Below are 20,734 nucleotides of genomic sequence, written 5' to 3' on the forward strand. Positions count from 1 at the left end.
GCATTCAACATTTCAGCTTATTATTGAGGATAAGAGGGATATCCATATTGGGCATGTTGATTGGAAGGCCTGTCTGGTACAGGTGGTGGAGGATAACCTTGATGTTGGTTACCAGGTGCAGGCATGCCCATGCCACTGCTGGGAACACCCATATTACCTGGTTCTGGAAATCCTGAGGCTCCAGAAGGGCCTTGGGGGAATCCTGGATTTGGGAAAGATGGACCACCAGGGCCAGGATAGCCTGCATTATAGCCTGAAGGAGAGGAAGGAGCAGGAGGATAACTAGATGGCTGGGGAAAGGCGGGCAGGTTATTCGAATGCTGAGGCTGTTGATAATTGGACGGTAAATTTGGTGATTGTGGATAGGGGGATGATGGAGTTGGTCCTGGTTGAGGAGGAGGAGGATAATCATTGGTTGAAGGCATATGCTGAGGTGGATAGCCAGTAGAAGCAGTTGGTCCAGCTTGAGGAGCAGGATTTGCAGTACTAGTTCCTCCGTAGAAAGATCCATATTGCGCCAAAGAAGGATCAGTTCGCGATTCATCCACTTTATTTGTTGTTGGTGTGGCTGCATTAGTATTACCAATACCAGCGATCTTATTATTTTCAGGCACTTTATTTAATTCAGGAGGAACACCAGGCTCAGCACCATAACCTGGTCTAGGCTGACCAAACCCTTCCTTTTTATGTAATGGCACACTGGTTGTTGCCATGTTCAGTGCCCCTTCAATCTTTTGATAGGATTCCAGCTGCCAAAGCTGGTTCAAATTATCAGTATCTTTACGCTTGTACAGTAAGACCTGTGCTCCGCCTTTGTTACTATCTCCCTATGCGTATCAATGACATCAGAACCCTGTACCGTACTTTCTTGATAGTCAGCAATAAAACTTACTCTAATGTCAAGGACAAGACTGGGATATTCTTTGGAACATATAAATCCTTGATCGTAAATCCACTAATAACAGCATATTTTGCTTCTCAATATTTCTATCCATCTTGAGGCATAAGTTTAGTATGAACTTACTTCTTGAGATTGTTTGTTGGCTTTACGTTCTTTCTGAACAATTGTTTTATCTTTTTTGAATGCGCCTACATCAGAGGAATAAGTATGTAGTTTTTTTTTTACGTATATCTCATTATTTGTTTGCTCCTACTTGAGGAAATGTCCAAGACTACGATCAAATAGAATAAATTAGTTTATACGTTTGGAGAAAGGGTGCAGTGGCAAAGAATAAACCGAGGTATCTTACCAAGACCAGATTTCTTATTAATAAGGCGTCCATTGTCAAAGGTCCACAATCTATTGTTTCATTAAAGTTCGATTAGTTTTAGGTCGCATCACTCTCGGCTCTTTTATATTGCTTACTGGTTATCACTATCTTGGAATTTTTGCGGCCAAACAATTATATTGGCGCCCTCCTACAATGTCGATGTCAGTTGACAGTTGAGATGAAGTGAGAGGCTGTAGAGCTCACCTTTGTTTGTCCATCGTAAACATCGAGTGCAAAGCCATGTTTACGAGATAAAATGTAAAATAATCCCGGTGGAAACATATCCTTATTTTGACAATATCCAATAGTCCAAATGAAATAGTGACTTTAACAGAAGAAAAATAATGCGAAAGTTTTAAAAAGTTGGGCAATTGGCGCAGAAACTGTTTAATTCAATCACAGACTGAGCATAAATCTGCTAATCTATGTACAGGAACATACAAACTTGGTTCTGAGGATACGTTCATACAGTCATTTGAGATAAATCTGCTTGTATTTCTGTAGTTTAACCGAACAAAACCGTTTCCTGCTCAGCACACTACTTTTTTTGTTTTAGTATGTAAATAGTTCAATTGCTTGTCAACACTTTTTTAGCCATGGACATCTGTATAACGAACATTTTGCCGTCTGCAGGGTACTATCATGATTGTACCACATGATCGCGTGCCATTTAAGCGTCTTGATATGTGATCTGTATATTTATTCATTAAACAATCAATATCAAGCACAATTAAATAGTCTTAAAAAGAGAGTAATGCTTATGCTAACATCAAATAAACGGCGGCAATCAAAGAAAGAAGAACGTGAATAACTATGTTCGATTGTGAGCTTTTTGAGATCGATGTTCCAGCGTTATTAGCTAGGGCGTTCATAACATCCGTATCCAAAAATGCAAAGCCTGAATATGTCATATTCCAACTTTGGTTATTGTTAGTATTAGAAGTAACCGAACCAGAACTTGGCAAGCTTATCAAAAGCAAATTATTCTTCCTCGACACATTGTTGATCCAAATGCCATTATTCGTGTTATTGGATTGCTGAGCTAAAAAGTCGGCCGTGATGGTAGTTGGCGTGGCCCAATGAATTGTCAAGCCATCAGCCACGTTAGAAATGTTAACGGTAGGTTGATACTCCAATCGTCCCTGTGTGTAATCTCCAAGCGAAATACCATACGTATTGTTGGTCTTGATTTGATTAGCTACTTCAATTGGGGTGTTTGTCATATTTATGTCAAAATTGACGGGTGTATCGTTCAGTACTGATAATACTTGACCGACGGCTAACTTATAATTAGGACGGGAAAGAGCAACGGCAGTAGGATAACCCTCAATAGCAAAATCGTACTGCAGTGAATTTGGTTGCATTACAATGGGTGCTGTATTATTCAGTTGTAGGTTACTAGCTCTATATGTTATTCGAACAGTGAAGGGTTGTTTATTACTACTATCTGTATTAGAAGCTGTATTGTTGTAGTTTACTGTAGCTGAAGTACTTGTTTGGAGATAGGTTTGCGTGGAGTTTCCAGGAACTGTGATATTCGACACTTGGAAAGGCTGCCAATTCAAGCGCTGAAGCGACGTTAAAGAAAAAATCTGCTCATTTGAGTCGTAAAAACCATTCTGATTTGCATCCTCAAATTCGATCAAATGTGTAAATTGCAGCCTATAGACAAAGTCAGCATTGATCGCATTCAGATCGGACGTAGAGAAAAAGGCATGGTCAGCCATTGGATATTCATTATCCGTGCTGATGTGAAAGGTGTAATGATAATTTTCGTCTTTTCCAGAGTTGGCAGTTCCATTTATGAATACATTTTGCGTATTACTTCCGGATTCCGTAAGCTGAGGAGCATAATAGTACCCATTGTTCTGATTATATCTATGGTAGGCTGTATGATACCCTAAAAATAGAAATGGTGGCATAATAGTAAAGTAGACGAGTGCAGGATTGAAAAATCCGTAGTATCCATAGCGATTCACTGGAGAATAACCTCCAGAATAAACGGGAGCATAATTTCTGTATGATGCTACAACAGAACGTTTATTGTTAGCGAAAGCCTATTCTGTGGATGGAATTCCTGATGAGAAGCCTTACTTCTAGTGTTGGCATAATAGGGAGGAGGTGGACCACCAAAACCACCAGAACCTCCTTTAGATGAGACGGAAGGGGGAGTGCTGCCAGTGCCTATTATTTACGTTGATCAGCGACTAACAGAACCCTTATTTGTATAAATTATTAGAAAAACTTGCCTGCTACTCCTCCTCCAGTACTGCTTCCTGTTCTTCCTGTACTTCCTCCAGATGAACCACCTCTGCTTCCACCACTTCCGCTTCCTCCTCCTGCCCCTCGGCCGCCTCCTCCTCCTCCTCCTCCTCCTCGACCGCCTCCACCACCTTTAGCAAGGACAGCTATTTCAAATTGATTGCATCAGTGATTTCTGAAAGGCTTTAAATGGGAATAGCTAATTTCTGATTTACATATTACGCAGATTAACAAAAAGACATAGATATTCGAAATAACTTTCATGCAAATACAAGATTTTTCAATCAGAATTAGGGAAAATGTGGAGTTGCAGAAGAAAAAAAAAAGAACTCCACCGCAATTTCTATAAAAAATGCAGAAGCTACTGTACACAAAGTCGTGTCACTTGAAGTGAATTCTGGGTAAAATGTTACAAATACAGTTTTTTAGCTTTGGGTTTAGACGAAGCCGCAATATAAATAGACAAAAAAAGTAAATTTTTGAGATTATTAAGTTATAGTTTCAAGATCGAGCTACACAAAAATTGAGACGCTTACCTGTAAAAATCAAACCAGCTTCGTGCTGGCGATTAGAGGATGGTGTTAAGTGGTTGTTGCGGGTGATTTTGGTTCTCTAGAAAACTCCGCAGGTCTTCCCGTTGACTTCCAGATTGAAACGCTAATTGGACAATTTATTTGATCCATAAATAACGTCTCGTAAACCGCAACCCTGTATCTATTGCTGATAAGCGTGTCACACTAAAATACTCAGTACGTCTCGTAGTACTTTAACGTAATGCCACTATCAATTGAAAAATGTCCACTGACCTTCAAAATAATGTCTCCAATTATTTTTTCAATAAATCGTCCAAGAACATTATACCATTTCATCCTAAAGTAATTCAAAATTATCTAAATTAAATATATATTCTGTCCAATAAAATTTGTATAAAGTGTAAAGTTGAAGCTAAAACACTGTAGCTCAGCAGCAATGAACTCAGCCACATCCTATCTTTTGCTAAGCAGAAATTGAGTTAAATGTTGTCTCGTATTTGAGGCACGATGGTTATATACTGTATTTACATGAGTAAATAATTCACAACGTCTAACGGAATGTTAAATTAAAACTTGATCTCAGATATGAGCACTGTTCATATCTTTGTTTCCATTTTGGTAAGCAGTGTGTCCAATTGCATACATTTGAACCTGACATCAAATGTATAATAAATAGAGATAAAGTAAGAAAATACTATGGACCAAAATAGTCCTTATGTGAGATTAGCTACCTCACATAAGAACGGAATAGCTTATCTTTATAAAAGATATTTTACTTGTATTATCGATGGCTATATGACGTTTATGTATATACTATGATAAGTATCTGTACTCTTAAGATATATTGATTCAACGGTCAGAATATAGAAGGTCACGGTGCTGCTCCCTGTTCTGGAAATAACCTCAATTGGTCGCCATTTAGAATCTCAATTGGTCCCTTTTTAAAAATAAAATCGTTCGCGTTAATTGCTTATCGCAACTCTTTACATCATGGATTCTAACATAACATTTTATCCGAAGATGGAAGAGGAAATGTCTTTGACGACAAGGGAAATTAGGCAACAACACATGATGAAGCCCCTTCCTTTCGTCTCAAAAGCTTGACCGATCTCAAGAAGCCTTTTAAAAACAACACTTATTCAGAGTTGAATACAACCGAGGAGCTTAACGATGTTACCATGGAAGAAGCAGCAGTTAAGAAGGAGAGGGAGAGCGAGTACAACAAATATGAAGAGAAGGACAGGCTGTTGTATCTCCTTTTTGTGGTTGAAAAACGTATGACGAATAGCGCAGCTGCGAAGACTGCGAACGTCAACGAACATACTGCTAGAAAATGGAAGAGAAAGTACAAAGAGAATCCTGAAGAATACGTACCCTATAAGCTAATAAACCTTGTGCCTTCCCGCCCTGAAAGCCAGTTGAATGATGGGCACAGAGACCACTTGATCAACCTCTTTGATAAAAACAAGAGGGCAACCATCACCGACGCCATTGACGATTTGACGAATAACTTCGCTGATCTTGATATTAAAAAATCCAGAGTAGCAGAGTTTATAAAAGAGGAATGTAATCTTTCTGTCAAAGTGATTTCTAGACACCCTGCCACAAGAAATAGTCCTGCTGTCATTGAAAAGAGAGTCGTTTCGGTGAAGGAATGGTTAGAGAAAGAAATGATTTATCCTCAAAACTGCGTGTTTTTGGATGAATCAGGATTTGATATCAATATGACTCGTAGCAGAGGCTGGTCAAAGCGTGGCGATCCTGCCATTGTAGAAACACCTTCAGGAAGAGCTATATCGCATACTCTCTTAGGCGCTATTTCTTCAGTTGGTGTAGTAAATGTATCTATGAGACAGCCTGGTTATATTAAGAGAAGGAAGGTAGTCGGTGCAACCAAGCGTAAGGCGCTTAGCGACAAACTGTCAACCCCTACTGGAACTACTAGCTCTCACTATATGTATTTTATCGTTGATACGATGGGTATTATGGATACATTTCCAGATATGAAAGGATTTCATATTGTTATGGACAACGCTCCCATACACGTTCCTGCTGTGATTAATCCTTTGATTGAAAAGTGTGGCTATATTCCTGTTTATCTTCCTCCGTATTCTCCAGAATTTAATCCTATCGAGGACTTCTGGTCTACTGTTAAGTCTTAGGTTAGGCGGCATCCATTAAAAGAGACGGAAACTCTAACAAACAGAATAACTGAGTCTTGTGAACAAGTTCCCCTTCAGCATCTTCAAAATTGTGTTCCGCATTCTGTAAACTTATTCAAGAAGTGCCTAACTAAAGAGCACCTTTAATTCAGAAGATGACCAATTGAGTTTGCATAAGTACCGACTTGGCGGTTAATTTCGCGTTCAAACAAAAATGATAATAGAAATAGCATACATACCCATATTAAAAAAAAAAAAAAAAAAAAAAAAATAGAATTTAATCTTCAAACGTACGTATCCCCTTTGATCACTTACTATATGTATACTGGTGAATATGTCAAGTAGTATTTAATGTGTAGGAAATCAAAGAGAGTAGTAATAAAAGAGAAAGTAAAAAGAGAAATAGATAATGTGCTATTTTACAGAAGGATATCGAGGAAGATTTCTTGCATGCGATCCACTTATACGACACAAGAGAGCCTAAGTGTTTGCAAGTATAGAGGTGTGGTAAGAACAGGTTTGTTATGGTTGATATATATACACCTGGTGAGGTTTTCGTTGATATTGCGTATGTACTGTTGCATATATTTGTATGTACTTACATTCGTACTGATCTATCGACCAATATAATTTATACTATCCACGCGTCTCATCGACTATATAATTGTACATTCATACACTAGATATAAAACACATGTTATGACATTATACCCTAGTTAATTCCACATGGTCATTTAGAGATAACAAACCCCTATGATATTAAGTACATTTGTTGAATAAAATAGTAACTCTAATTCTTGCTTTATTTTACTCGTTTACAATTAACTCGATAAATCATGTACTTTGATAAAACTAAGTATTAGTCTTTTTTATTCAACCAGTTATGATAGCTTCAAGTTCTTTTTGTAAGATGGACTCAAAAAAGGATCAAAAGACGATCTTCTGTCCAGTGCTTTGTTTACTTCCTCTTTCAAGAAGGTCGCCATATTTTCCACTTTATCTTTGTACATCATTAATTGTTGTAATAAAAGAGCCAGCTCCTCGCTGTGGTTGGGGCTCAGTGGTATGAGGACTCTTTTGCTTGTTCTTTTTGTAGTGAAATTGGAGGAGTCAAGACTTGTTTGTACTAAGTCGCCTTTGATGCCACAGATATGGAACGAGGTTACGGTAAAAGAAGGTGGATAAATAAAGCTCAATGAACTGATTGCTTTCTGTATAATTGTTTTGGCTTCCAGAAGCAGTTGCAAGTGGTCATCCTTGACCTTGGTACCGGTTTCCTTCCTTCCGATTTCAATGTTCGCCATATCAATGAATCCCTGATTGATAATAAGTCCAAGTCTATAATCAATCTTGAACTTTCTATCAAAGCTTTTCAATACCGTATCGCCGCTATATAGAGCAGACAATGGAGTTAGTATTCTCTGATATCCTTTTTTTTACAAAATACAAGCTTTGTATTTACCTCTTGACTTGTACAATGGTATTAGAGAATATAGCTTCTATGATGGGTCCCCAGATATTTATGTTAAACTCTTGTTCTGATGGCTCATGATTAGAAGAAAAGTCAAGTAGGCTTGGCTTAGTATAGAAGGCATTCATACTATACGCATAAGATAATCGCATTATTGTGTTGTTAGCAAAATATCATGTATAGAAGCTGAGAACGTTTGGAACTTACATGGTGGTGATAATCTTGTATAAATACAAAGAATCTTCAGGACATTGTTGCTAGAGTGATAATGATCGGGTATACCTTTTAAAGGCTGTTGATTTCTTTGATTTCAAACGCTGTCAATTAACAAGTATTCTAATTTGTAAATCTGCCTCCTCATTCATACTTTTTGTTTTACATAGTTTATCGCAGCAATCAGTTTTGGGTGTAGTGGTGGTAGTTGGTCCTCTTCATTACTTTGATGAGCTGTCACATTATGTGAATCTTATCAATTGGGATTATAGTGGACTAAGTTAAGTAGCGAGACTGTAAAAAAATATTGAATTGTTGTTGTATTTGCTTATTAAAAAATTGATAACAGTTGTAAGTCGATGACTATGAACTTAGGTGTCTTTATTATTCTTCAGATGAAGTAGAAGGATTATTTACTTTGTGAGGTTTAATGGGACTTTATATTATTGTGGGGAAATGTTGCTAGTCATTAATTTCAAGCTCAGATGCTTCTTGTGTTATACTTTAATCCTCTATCTTGTTATATACTTGTACATAACTTATATTAGATGCAATATAGATAGAACGTGATAGAATGTATTCTCTACCTGGTTGTACGTACTCGAGTATTATAGTTATTATCTCACCAAACACGTCAATTGTCTTTATTTCGAGTTAATGTTTAGGTCTCTTTTATATCTTTTGAAATAAGTAATTTGTTTGTGGAAAAGGCATGTCTGAGACCTTGTAAATGAATATGGGCAGATAGGAAAATACATGTAATGTTGTTTAGGTGAATAACTACATATATTTGGCCTAGGTAATTATAGAGGACATCACAGTTTCTATTCAATTTCAATCAGTGTTTCTCAAATAATAAATAATAAGACTAGCTAGAATAAATATATTATTAAAACTAAACTTTAGGTTGTCTATTTATTCAAAATCAAATCTAAAGATATCAAATCTATTCTTAAAAAGCCTTGTCAAACTTATCAAAAAGGTCAATTATCCTTTTATACGGGATCAACAATCTGAGTTCAGGGACGAGGTATCATTGAATATCCGCTTCCAATAAGAATTTACCAAAGGATGAGCATGACTTACGGGTGTCCGGTCCAGCATACTCTTTCTCCGGTTCGACCTCCGATATTGCTAATATAATTTTTCAATATTCCCCGCTCCGTAGCAAATTGTCAAGTGAGGGGGCCCTTTTGTGTCAGAATTATCGGTTAGATAATTGGGAACCATTTGAGTGTGTATCCCTCCCCCTTAGCGAACCTTAAGAAATGGAAAAAATAGTCTAAGTAAAAAAATTTAAGAAAAACTTTTGCGGTCGAAGAGCCTCCTTTATTATATTAAAAATCCTAAGTCCTTTTATATCGTGCAAATTGCCCTAAGTTAACATAAACATAAAAAAATATATATAAATAGTCATTTGTGTAATTTGATCTTGAATTCATAGTTAAACATTTTTGATATATCCAGTTACTTTGAAAGACTTATAAAAACAAAATAAGACAGTAAAATGACCAGACACAACAAAGATACTCTTTATTCAAGTTTGTTGAGAATGATACTTTTATATGAGAAACGGGGTTATTAACGGGTATTCAACTATTAATACAACTGAACTAAAACTATCATGAGAATGATAAGATCTTAGCCGCAAGCGGGTGTCAAAGTAGATGTGTATCAGATTGTCAAGGAGGTACTGAAGTCGTTCTGTAGTTTAAGACGTATAGTTGTATCTTGGATACAACAATTTTCATAAGCATAGAGGTAAATACCATAAATAGCAAAAGGGAAGAGAGACAAAGGGAAGGGTGCATGTCCGGATGGTTTGGACCGAAGGCACAAATCCCCGAGGGTTTTGACATCTGACCTACTAAATTGGGCAAGAATTAGAAGCCCGCTGTAGTGAGCCGATAAATTAGCTACGGGACTTGTCACAAAATGTATCAGTCGCTTTGTCCGAGTGGTTAAGGAGTGAGACTAGAAATCTCATACGCTCTGCGTGCGCAGGTTCAAATCCTGCAGGCGACGTTATTTTTATACAAGTAAGAAAGGTAGTGTATGTAGCTCTGCTGAAATTTTATATACCATTTGTGTACTAGTTCACCTTGCCGGCAAAGGGCCTTTCTTTCGTGTATTCATCACTTTTTTTGAATCCACCAATCAGATTACGGCATTTGACATCTCAAAAACCTCCATCTACAGTAACCTCCACCAGCCCATGTCAAACAACGCTTTGACGTTATCGGGAACTAGTTGGGCGACCATCGCGTCCAACAGTAGAAAAGCGAAGATACCGGCACCTCGAAGCCGCTATGATATCTCGGGCAACAGAGAGCGGTATACCATAGACGTTCTATTTGAAGAAGACGAAGTCAAGGAATATTTGCAAGCTCAACGCGTACACGCTATTGTGAAGACTGCCCTGGAACCCGGAGCTGTCATTTTTGACATTCCCAATCGCTTATTTGAACACCAGGCTGACGCTTTTCGGCTGGTAGTCCATCAGATTGGTCCCGTAGTAGGAAATTATTTTAATACTCTTTCTCGAAGTGGTAACCGTAGTGACGGCCGACTCATTTTCCACACCAGATTTCGTGACCCCAAAATGACGGCTAATGCCTTGAGAAACGGATTAATCATCAATGACGTCGCCTACAAAGCTTTCCCATATAAAGTTAAGGTTGACAGCAACGATCATATTCGTGTCAATTTACATCTTACGTTCAGTGCTGAGGAAGATGAATTGATCTCTAAGTTGAAGACGTCTATGGCCCATTATGGCCGAGTCCTCCAAATCAAACGTCGTTTGAACCATGGCTTCTTCGAGGGTGAAGTCAGTATCCTTTTAGACCGTAGTGATACTACCAAAGAGTATCAAGAACTGCAACGAATGCTTTATCTGGATGATTGGGATAGATTCGTTAATGCTAGCTTTAAAGGAGCGCCACCCATCTGCTATTACTGCTGTGAATCCGGCCACATGAAGAAGGAATGCCCTTCTTTGTTGAAGATCACCTGTTTCCGTTGTGGTAAAAAGGGCCACACACAACGTCGATGTAACGAGGACGATTATCCTCTACCTGAGACAACTTTTGCACAAGATTTGGATATATACGAAAAATAACTCACAGACGTGACACACGTAAAAGACAGCCAAGTACCACTATCACCCACGACACGCCACAGCCACAGATTAGAAAAACAAACAAGGCCGACGATGAATCTCAACCACCTGATATGGTAATGGCACCAAGTGATAATGATCCAATGGCGACTCAGTCTGATAATATGGATATTGCAGAGAATCGCACCAAACGAGTATTTGATAAGGAAAACCGTGATAGCAGTTTCTCGAAATATGCTCCCTCTGACGTCCGACTATCTATGGATATCGAAAACGATCAGCAATACCAGGTTCTCAATCAATCGGACACACTATTGTCTACAAGCAAATTCAATGATAAACAAAAAGGTATGGATGGCGGCGTAGGCCGCCCACACAATCCCACGACTGAACTCAACGCCCATAAGGGTAATGAGTAAAAAACCAGTGCGTATTGCATCCTTAAATGCTCGTAGCATTTTCAAGGATGCCGATAGAGTGTTTTTATCTTATCTTAAATCATCATCACTCTCTTTGGATATTTTATGTTTGCAGGAAGTTTCAGCCTTCCATCTTCAAGATCACCTAACTCAACAACAATGCAGCTATTTTCAATCTTTTCTTTTTCCCAACTACTCTGTGTTATTTACAAAATATTGTGCAATTATTTGCTCAAACAAGAATTTTACACTTCAGGATGCTACCGTCTCTCTTGATGAACGGTGTATCCGTGCTTCGGTATACAATCAAGTCCTTCACCAAGTAGAATGCTCACTCATCAATATTTATGGTCCTGCACAATCCGCGCACCGACTGCCTTTCCTAGAGCACTTTATGTCCTCCCCGTTCGCATCTTTACCAAATGCCGAGCCACCTACTCTGTTACTGGGCGATCTCAATTTATGTCTACCAAAGCTGGTTGATAGCTGTGCTGACCCTCGCTTCGTCACTTGGCATCAATGGCTTGTTGAGCACTTTGACAATTGCTTTCCGGACAGTAAGCCTACTTTCCATCGTGGCTCCCATACATCTACCATCGACTACATCTTTTGCAGCAAGACTCATCAGCCTCGAATTTCCAATTGTCAGCAGACCTACCTGCCCGCTTCTTGGACAGACCACCAATTGTTACAGATTGATCTGCTTCCGGAACGGACGATGTTGGCCCAGGTTTTTGGCGTTTCAACAGTTCGCTATTGTTGTATACGATCAGATAAAAGTATAAAGGAAAAGAAAACAAAAAGGAAATCAGTGAAGACCAAGTTATCTTCTTTTATTAGGTAGAATATTCTGATAAAGAATGAAGACAAAAACCATGTAGGAAAAAAAATACTTCTATTTATATTTGTGGATATTGTAAAAAACTTTTTCTATCGGGACCCTTAGGTACAAGATGACCTGATGATAAAAGAAAAGACATACCCAATTGCTACAGCACGGTTAATCATGCTAGAGCGGTGCCTTGACCGATTGGATAGGTATAAGAAAGTAAGTGATGAGCTGATCTGGCTATCGGTTCCTTTAACCGATACCTCGGCAGATTCATTATGACAAATGGGACGGATAGGATAAATTACTTTAAATCTGCCGATATCTCCATTTCAGTCTTATTGAATTCTGTCAGAATGTAAAGAGTTAAAGTAAGGGATCAACAAGTTAAATAATAGCTTAATTAGATTAGATTCATGTATTGTGGTTTGATCTGCTTAATAAAGTTATCTGATTTAATCAAATCCAAATACTATAACATCTTATTCCTAAATAAAGTCAATTACTAATACAATGTTGTCTCGGATATACAGATGAAATATTCTTCCGTAAAAGAAAAGAATTGTTCTAACAAATCTATCACTCACGGTTATTCTAACCTTCATAAGGATCCGCAATCTCTTATTTCAGTATTATGTAATAATCCAAGAGTAATATGCTGTTGGATACAACAGCTATTGAATAATGATACTTTCGTCGCTCTGTTGACAGATGTAGTCAACTCTTTCTTCGCTACCGTTAACTCGCTCGCTGAACAACCTGCCCAAACGACGTGGGAAAGCTTGAAACGCGCTTTGAAGGGTACCTGTGAAAGCTTCAGTCATGGCTTCAAGAAACACAGACGGACTAAAATACATCAACTACAGCAACAGCTTCAGCAATTGCTTGCTGATAGTACTGTTTCCCGCGACTCACAAAATGCCACCCGCCAACAGACATTGATACAACAGTTGAACGATACGTTGGTGAAGGAAGCAAAGGACGAAATGGAAAACGTGTTACTTCGATCCGCTACCAGGTGGCATGAGAAAGGAGAACGAAATACGAAGTATTTCTATCGGGTTATCAAGAAGCGACAAATGCAGCAGACTATTCATGCCTTACGATGCAGCGTCGATGGTAGACTATTAGAAACGACCCCAGAGATTTTGCAGGAGTCCCATCGATTCTATAGTCATCTATATACACCGGAGGACATTGACCTTGGAGCAGTTGACTCACTTTTGGCAAACCTTCCAGACGATGCGGTTTTATCAGCGCAAGCTTCTACTGCCGTAGGAGCTGACTTTTCTTCCGCCGACGTGATCGATGTCGTGAACCACACTCCCAATGACAAGAGTCCTGGATTGGATGGGTTGCCCTTTGAAGTATACAAATTTTTATTCCACAAGTTCCCTAAGGCTAAACTCTTATTTTTGACGGTGTTGAACGAGGCACTACATGGCAATATCCCGTTGTCGTGGAAGCAAACCAGGATGGTATTGTTGTTTAAGAAAGGAGACCCCACGTTATTGAGTAACTGGCGGCCTTTGTCACTTATCAATTCCGATGCAAAAATCTTCACCAAACTGCTTGCGAACCGCTTCAATCTTGTACTGCCAAACCTGATCAACTCGTACCAGACAGGCTTTATGCCACATCGCCTGATTTCGGATAATGGCTGGGTTAATTTGACATTAATGGACAACTACCGGCGTAGTAAAGCTGCACCTGCTTCTACTGCTGTGGCCGTCATGCTGGATCAAGAAAAAGCCTATGATCGGGTTCATCCAGAATATTTCCGTCTTGTCTTGAGACGATTCAGCTTTCCAGCTCATCTAGTTTCCGCTTTGTCGTCTTTGTTTTTCTCGACCGCCATTTCTGTGTCTATCAACGGTTTCTTGGGACAGCCTCTGCGACAAGGTCGTGGGTTACGCCAAGGGGATCCTTTGTCCCCTTTGCTATTCAATCTTATGTTCGAGCCTTTCTTGCGTACCATTCTGGCTTCTGCTCTAAAGGGCGTTTTAATGCTACCTCTTACAACGCCAGTCTTCTCAAGGGCTAAGACACCCACCATTCGGCATCCGTTCACTGGGGCAGACGACAGTTTAATACCGTGGTCTCAACCACCGTCCTTTAAGTTGCTTAGTTATGCTGATGATCTGGAAGTGTTTTTGGAATCCCCTGACGAGTGGCCTCTTTTATGCCAACTTCTGTCATTGTATGGGTCAGCCAGTAATGCCAAAGTCAATCTTCGCAAGACTGAAATTGTTTCTCTATCAGGTGAGAGCTGTCCATCTTGGGTCAATATTGCCAACTCTGAGGGTATCGACTACCATACCAAGCATAGTGGTACAATTGTACGTTATTTAGGGTATCCGCTCCATTCAATGTCCCAACAATTACATCGGTACTTGAACCGTATAACGAACATCATCAAAATCCATTGCAGTAAGATGAAGGAGCGAGGTCTTTCCGTCCGCGGTTTGTCATTGTTGGTCAACTCACAAGTTCTCAGCAAGATCTGGCATCTACTACGGGTGGTACCAGTTCCCAAGACGTGGCTGAATGAGATCCGTACTATCGCTCGAACGTTTGTATTACCTTTCCGTCCAGCTCCATCCTGGCGTTCTATCTGCCTGCCCAAGCGTAGCGGCGGTTTAGGTGTCATTGATCTGCATCAGCAACATTTGGCCCTTCAACTTATCTTCATTCAACGTATTCTTCGGCCAAAAAGCATCTATGATTTCGTTACTCCATTGATTGGCTATTGCATTTATCTTTGTACTGGTCACCACTCTTTTGTCCCTTGGCTGCAGCATCCTCGATCCTTTTTGCCTCTCTTTAAGCAGCTCCCGACGTTATCTATTCTAACACGGCTTTTGATTGAACTTCCAGCTCTACAGGATCATTCCAGTTGGCCAGGGCGCTGGTATGCGGACACACCGTTACGCTTTGCTCTCAAATCTGTCGCTTCACCATCGGACGCTGAGTATTTTGACCTGACTCAGATACCTTTGGGTTATACGGTAGTGAATGCGTTCTCTTGGTCCTATACATATGATATGTTCACCAATTTTCTTAGAGCTGATCATACCCACTCCAACAAGGTCGACGAAGTGCTCCGGTTGCTGCGTACTGACAATCCTCCCATCGTTTGGCGCCCCAGCATTAAGAAGTTTCTGCCGCGTGATTTTTGCCAGGATGTTCCACCACCTGAGAAGCGAATTCATAGTGCTGATCAGCGATTATCCCTGATAGTTACTCTCGATCCCTCTTTCTGGGTCCCCCTTTGCAATCACTGGGTATTTTGAATCGGTGATATTAGAAAGGTTCCATTTTATAAATTGACTCCGAGACTATTGAGACAGTTCTGGTCGCAGAGATATCTTCAGGAAAAGCTACCGGGTCAATTATCATTGCTTGGTATTCCACAGGTCCCCTATATATGCCCTCCAGGTTTCTGTCATCCACGGATTTGGAAGACTTTCTGGTCTTTGCGCTTATCCCACCAAGTCTGTACTTGTTGGTGGCGCTTGCTACGTGCTTCTCTAAGCACCCAGTTATCGTTACATCGTCTTCGACCTCGGCGATGGCCTTCACCAGCATGTCAATTCTGTCCAGCATCAATTGAAGACGACTATCATTTTGTTGTTGGTTGCCCTGTAAAATGGTCCTATTGGGCAGCAGCTCTGGCTCATTTGTCTCTCACGGATGTATTGAGGTCTCCTGCAGATGTCTGGCATATTTTGCTCAATCTGAAGCTGCCAACAGCTATCGTATATACTGAGAATTACACTTTGGAACTGGTGGGAAACATTTTGGAAACACTTTGGAAATACCATTGGCATACGATTATCACTAGAGAAAGTTGGTCCACCGATAATGCCTTACAAAGGCTTAAGTCCTCAGTCAACTTGACGATTACTTTAAGCAGTGCTGCACCCTTATCCCCGCAAGCCGCAGACTAACTGCCTTGCTGGGTTTGGTGGTAACATTCGTTCTGTTGTACATCATAGATGCTCTTTTCCTCACTTTTTAATAATTCTATATCTTTATTTTTTATTGTTGAATAAATCGTACCTGAATTTAAACAAAAAAAAAAAAAAAAAAAGTTCACCTTAATTTTTCCTTTCTCACATTTAAATGCTTAACTAGTTATCTACTGTCCTTTTGAATTCATATTAAATGAAAGAATTGTACCCTGAATTTGAACAAAAAAGAAAAAAAAGCCCTTGCGTAAATCTTATTTGTTTTAATGATTATAGTGGACTACTAAGTAGCGAGACTATAAACAATATTGATTGAAATGGATGATTTGTTTAGAGAAAGTGCATATCTGAGACTTAATGAGTTGTTGTAGGCAAATTAGGAAAATACACATAGTGTAACTTATGAAAACTATTGCGTATATTTGGCTTAGGTGATTATTAGAGACATCACACCATATCAATTTTATTTGAGTCATTATTCTTCTTCTTTTTTTTTACCTTTACTTTATCGAATGCTATATACTTAGAATGGTTAAGAATAAGGGAAAAGCCGGTGAATCAAAGAACGCTACTGAAAACAATAAACGCTAGCTTATTTACAAAGACGAACATCAGGAATATGCCCAAGTTACAAGGACGTTACGTAGTGGTTATTATATAGCACATTGTTTTGATCGTGTTTAGCACACATTTCTGGCCAATTACGTAAGAAGGTCTGGATTACTCCAAATGATATCGTATTTTTATCTTTACGTGAATTCGAAGATAACAAAGCCGATATTATTCAACGGTATACTCCTGACGAAGCAAGAGCTTTGACGAATTATGGTGATTACCGGAAACAGCCAAGATTAATGAAATCGACGCCAGCTTTGGCGGTGACGAGAATGATGACGAAATTAATATCTATAAAGTTTAACCAGAATTTCCTCTTTTTGTGCTTACGTTATATGAAAGGCATTGCGTTTCCTCTATGTCCTTTTCTGATTTCAATTCTATTTACGTTTAGACATTTTATCTGATACATAACGAAAATAATAAAAGGAAAAAGACGAAAATAGTGGCTGTATTGTATATAAAAAAAAAAAGGAAGAAAAAAGGCCTACGTCGTGGTTAATGAGTAGCTCATATACAAAGGGTCTTATTCCTACATTAGGGATAAGAAGACGTACCTCTTCATTGGTAGAATAATCCAGCTGTTTGTTCTGGGTTCCGCGATCTGAACAGAATATTTCAACTTCTGCAGTATACATTTTTCTTTCTCTTTAGTTTTGGCTTTGATCAAATCAAGCTCACTTAGTTTGATCTTGTTAAGCTTTTTGCAATAATCACACGTACTATTTCCTATTTAACAAATTGTCAGATACCACAATAATTAAATGTGGTACATCAAACTAACTAAAGAATGACTTCGAAATTAGCTTTAAGATCTAACGCATTTCTACTTCTTTGCGCGCTTGATACTATAATTCTGTATCCTCCTTTGAAAATGATAGCTCAGTTGTGTCCATAGTTTAACACCTGTGAGTTCCCCGTTCCTTGTTTTACAAGGTACAATCTCAGCATTCTAAATAAAGAAACTTTGCTATGTATGATCCGGCTTTTTTTCTTGTCTTAATCGACTTCCATAAGCTTTAACAATGTCTAGATATATTGGCTGTATCTTCGAAATGATGTGGCCGCTGATTTACTTCACTTGCTCTTCGCTGTGCTTTGTAAGGCAATAATGGATGCTATTTTTCTGTTATCTCTCTCGGAACACTTATCTCTGATGTTATTACTTGATCATACTTATACAGCGCATTTAAGAATTGCTTGCTGTCTAGGAAAACCAAAGTAGACTCTATGACTTGGTACAACAATCGCAATCGTCTCTTAACCAGACACCTTTTCATTAAGCGCTTTATGCTTAGCAATCTTAGGATTCTGTCAGCCAGAGGATGACGGACTACACTTTCCTATTCATTTGTTGTTCCGCGAGGTTCTTGAACAATCTGAAAGATTTTTTAGTATCTAAATCGCCTTGCCTCACCACAAAGTGTTTAATTGCTAATGGCAACATTCAGAAAGGCTGTTACAGTAAGCAATCGGCTTTAGATTAAAACAATAATCTGTAGCCAGTTCGCTACGGATCAACATACCTTGATTAAGGCGATTGCTTCTTTTTTATTTCGAGTTATTGCAAGAAATTATAAGCTACAACGTCTTTGGTCAAATGCAAACAATGAAAAGTCCAAAATTTAGGGCGGATTATATACAATGTACAGAATGCTTCAATACCATGCTACACAGCTTGTATATTGAGTGTTCATACCACGGATATAATTTTATGTAAAAAGGCTGTCAAGGTTATGTTAAAGAACCAGCATAAAATGAATACGAATATTACAGGCGTTGACATCAAGTTATAAGAGAGTGTGTAATAGGTTGAAAGAGCATTGCTTGTCTTTTGTGTATTAGTAACGTTTGTTGGACAGTCTACTGTGCATTGATATGCAAGACTATCAGGATTGGCAATGATAGTTTTCTCAGGACATGTTTGAAATTGATTTGGTGTCATGTAACAATAACCTAGAGCAGGAGGTGCCGTAGATGAAGGGAACTGGCCATTCAAAGAGTTATAATTGAGAGTTAATGATTCCAGTTTAGTAAGCTGTTCAATTTGAGTGGGAATAGGTCCTGTGAAGAAGTTATGGCCCAGATTCCTGTATAAAACTGCAATTGTTAGTACAAATTCACCTTGACAAAACCCACTAATTATGTGCATAAACACATACAATCTCTTCAAATTTGTCAGGCTACCCAATTTTTGAGAAATCCCACCTTTTAGTTTATTGTTTGAGAGATCACTAAAATAAAAAGAATATAAGCCTTGGAAAATATTGTGACACCATACCTTCTGATTCTTTTGGCTTACAGAATCTCCAGGCTTTGTAAAGAGTAGAGTTGTTCTGGAATTGAACCATTTAAGTTCTGGTGAGAAATGATGCTATTAACGTAGTAATAATGACTATGGTGTCAGTAACAAACATGAATAACACTTTGCTACAAGCTAAATTTTACAGTGACTGCAACTTTGTCATATTGCCGATTGATATAGGAATACTGCCATGGAGATGATTGTTCCTCAAATTACTATTGACACATAAATGAATACGGTTAAATCATGCTGGATATGCGTGTACCGTCATTACAAATTATATTACAGTATTGCGAGATTTGAGGCATCCCCTATGTTCGCAGGCAAGGCACCGTGGAATGAATTATGATCTAAATAACTTTGGAAAAAATCAAAATGAATAAACTCTAAAGTCTACTGTATTCTGCCCCAATTCAATTTCTTACAGTTCTGACAGAGAAGACATTTCAAGAATCACTGTTGGAAATAATCCGTTAAGGCTATTATTAGTTAAATATACTGACTGTAGCAATTTTAGGTTGGCCCACGTCGGTGGGATTGTTCCCGTGAAGAAGTTGTATCTCATGTGTCTATTGTAAGAGAACGGTTTGCCACAGCCACGTTTAAAACATAAATAGAAAATATCCAAACCTTACATTGATGTCAAATTCATATAATTGCCAAAGCCAGCAGGAAGATGTCCAACTAGAGTATTGTGGTCAAGGTTTCTATCAAAGCGGATTCCGCATGTTAGTCTTTACTTTTTACGACCGTTGCAATCGAAAAAGATTGATTAATACATTATTTTCAAATTAACAAGTGAATTGATTGAATCTGGCAGGTTTCCGGAGATACTGTTATTACTCAAATCCCTAAAGCAAATATTAAATTTCTATACCGTTTTCAGAAAATGTAAGCTGTCGGCGCATAGGGCTTACAATGTTTGCAGTTCTGTTAATTGGTTTAGATTATTAGGCAGTTGTCCTGTAACATTATTTGATGCCAGGTCGCTAAAGAGTATTGTAGATAGAATAGATTAAGAAACAAGGTCCACCAAACAGAGAGCAAAAAGTGGCAATGCATGGATGATCCACTTACATTTTTATAATTTGACCCAGATTGTTACAGTAGACGTTATACCAGGTGCAGCAACTTGACATATCCATTAAGTCCCAACCACCATAATTAATCCATGACTTGCCATTTAATGATTCAAACCAATGCTTCAAAGCCTGACATTCGAGATGAACTACAGTTCCAGAGGAGTTTCCTTGTACCGTGTCTATATTTTCGAGGGCAAATGAAGTTGTTGGCAATGGTAAGTTTGACTCATCATCATCAAACACATCTGCGAGTATATCAGACAAATCGACGCTATGTAAATTGTCAGTTTGAGCTAAAGAAACAAATCGCCGAGCTTAGTAGGCATAATATGATGAATGTTTGTCATTGAAATAGCATGTTGCAACAAAGTTACCTCCGACGGTAGTCGCTGATATGAAAAGCCATATTAAAATGCTATGTTTGGCTTTCATTTTCTTTACAAAAAAATGAAAATAGCAATCAAAAGAGATGAAGAAAAA

The 20,734-nt window shown here is 38.6% G+C and overlaps 6 protein-coding genes and 1 non-coding gene across 7 annotated transcripts; 3 read left to right on the forward strand and 4 right to left on the reverse strand.

The window, feature by feature from the left end:
• Positions 1 to 20: 20 nt before the first annotated feature.
• On the reverse strand, positions 21 to 1,553 carry BDF20DRAFT_915633 (ricin B lectin domain-containing protein; the record flags this gene model as incomplete). The annotated part of the gene is made up of 7 exons (XM_053084343.1): positions 21 to 827; positions 893 to 955; positions 1,025 to 1,089; positions 1,155 to 1,172; positions 1,251 to 1,300; positions 1,367 to 1,419; positions 1,476 to 1,553. 7 exons carry the CDS (start codon positions 1,551 to 1,553, stop codon positions 21 to 23), a joined length of 1,134 nt encoding a protein of 377 aa, XP_052933648.1.
• Positions 1,554 to 2,029: 476 nt separating this feature from the next.
• On the reverse strand, positions 2,030 to 3,797 carry BDF20DRAFT_915634 (uncharacterized protein; the record flags this gene model as incomplete). The annotated part of the gene is made up of 4 exons (XM_053084344.1): positions 2,030 to 3,297; positions 3,366 to 3,455; positions 3,542 to 3,679; positions 3,749 to 3,797. 4 exons carry the CDS (start codon positions 3,795 to 3,797, stop codon positions 2,030 to 2,032), a joined length of 1,545 nt encoding a protein of 514 aa, XP_052933649.1.
• Positions 3,798 to 4,651: 854 nt separating this feature from the next.
• BDF20DRAFT_990106 (uncharacterized protein) lies at positions 4,652 to 6,980 on the forward strand (the record flags this gene model as incomplete). Its single annotated transcript, XM_053085312.1, has 3 exons — positions 4,652 to 4,684; positions 5,125 to 5,965; positions 6,503 to 6,980. The coding sequence occupies 3 exons, from the start codon at positions 4,652 to 4,654 to the stop codon at positions 6,571 to 6,573; spliced, it is 945 nt and encodes a 314-aa protein (XP_052933650.1). The 3' UTR covers positions 6,574 to 6,980.
• Positions 6,981 to 7,109: 129 nt separating this feature from the next.
• Positions 7,110 to 7,827, reverse strand: BDF20DRAFT_825262 (uncharacterized protein; the record flags this gene model as incomplete). The annotated part of the gene is made up of 2 exons (XM_053077962.1): positions 7,110 to 7,617; positions 7,691 to 7,827. 2 exons carry the CDS (start codon positions 7,825 to 7,827, stop codon positions 7,110 to 7,112), a joined length of 645 nt encoding a protein of 214 aa, XP_052933651.1.
• A 2,028-nt stretch (positions 7,828 to 9,855) lies between these two features.
• BDF20DRAFT_t132 lies at positions 9,856 to 9,937 on the forward strand. Its single transcript has one exon. It is a non-coding gene; the product is annotated as a tRNA-Ser (tRNA).
• A 6,843-nt stretch (positions 9,938 to 16,780) lies between these two features.
• BDF20DRAFT_838162 (uncharacterized protein) lies at positions 16,781 to 17,274 on the forward strand (the record flags this gene model as incomplete). Its single annotated transcript, XM_053079127.1, has 2 exons — positions 16,781 to 16,805; positions 16,937 to 17,274. 2 exons carry the CDS (start codon positions 16,781 to 16,783, stop codon positions 17,272 to 17,274), a joined length of 363 nt encoding a protein of 120 aa, XP_052933652.1.
• A 1,286-nt stretch (positions 17,275 to 18,560) lies between these two features.
• Positions 18,561 to 20,389, reverse strand: BDF20DRAFT_825544 (uncharacterized protein; the record flags this gene model as incomplete). Its single annotated transcript, XM_053077986.1, has 9 exons — positions 18,561 to 18,957; positions 19,030 to 19,101; positions 19,316 to 19,387; positions 19,459 to 19,530; positions 19,598 to 19,741; positions 19,808 to 19,879; positions 19,952 to 20,023; positions 20,090 to 20,161; positions 20,250 to 20,389. Coding segments are annotated over 9 exons (1,113 nt in total), but the record flags the coding sequence as incomplete, so codon positions are not given.
• Between the last annotated feature and the right edge of the window lie 345 nt (positions 20,390 to 20,734).

The sequence above is a fragment of the Mycotypha africana genome, assembly GCF_025528875.1.
Source record: "Mycotypha africana strain NRRL 2978 chromosome Unknown BDF20scaffold_9, whole genome shotgun sequence".
NCBI classification, from domain to species: domain Eukaryota; kingdom Fungi; phylum Mucoromycota; class Mucoromycetes; order Mucorales; family Mycotyphaceae; genus Mycotypha; species Mycotypha africana.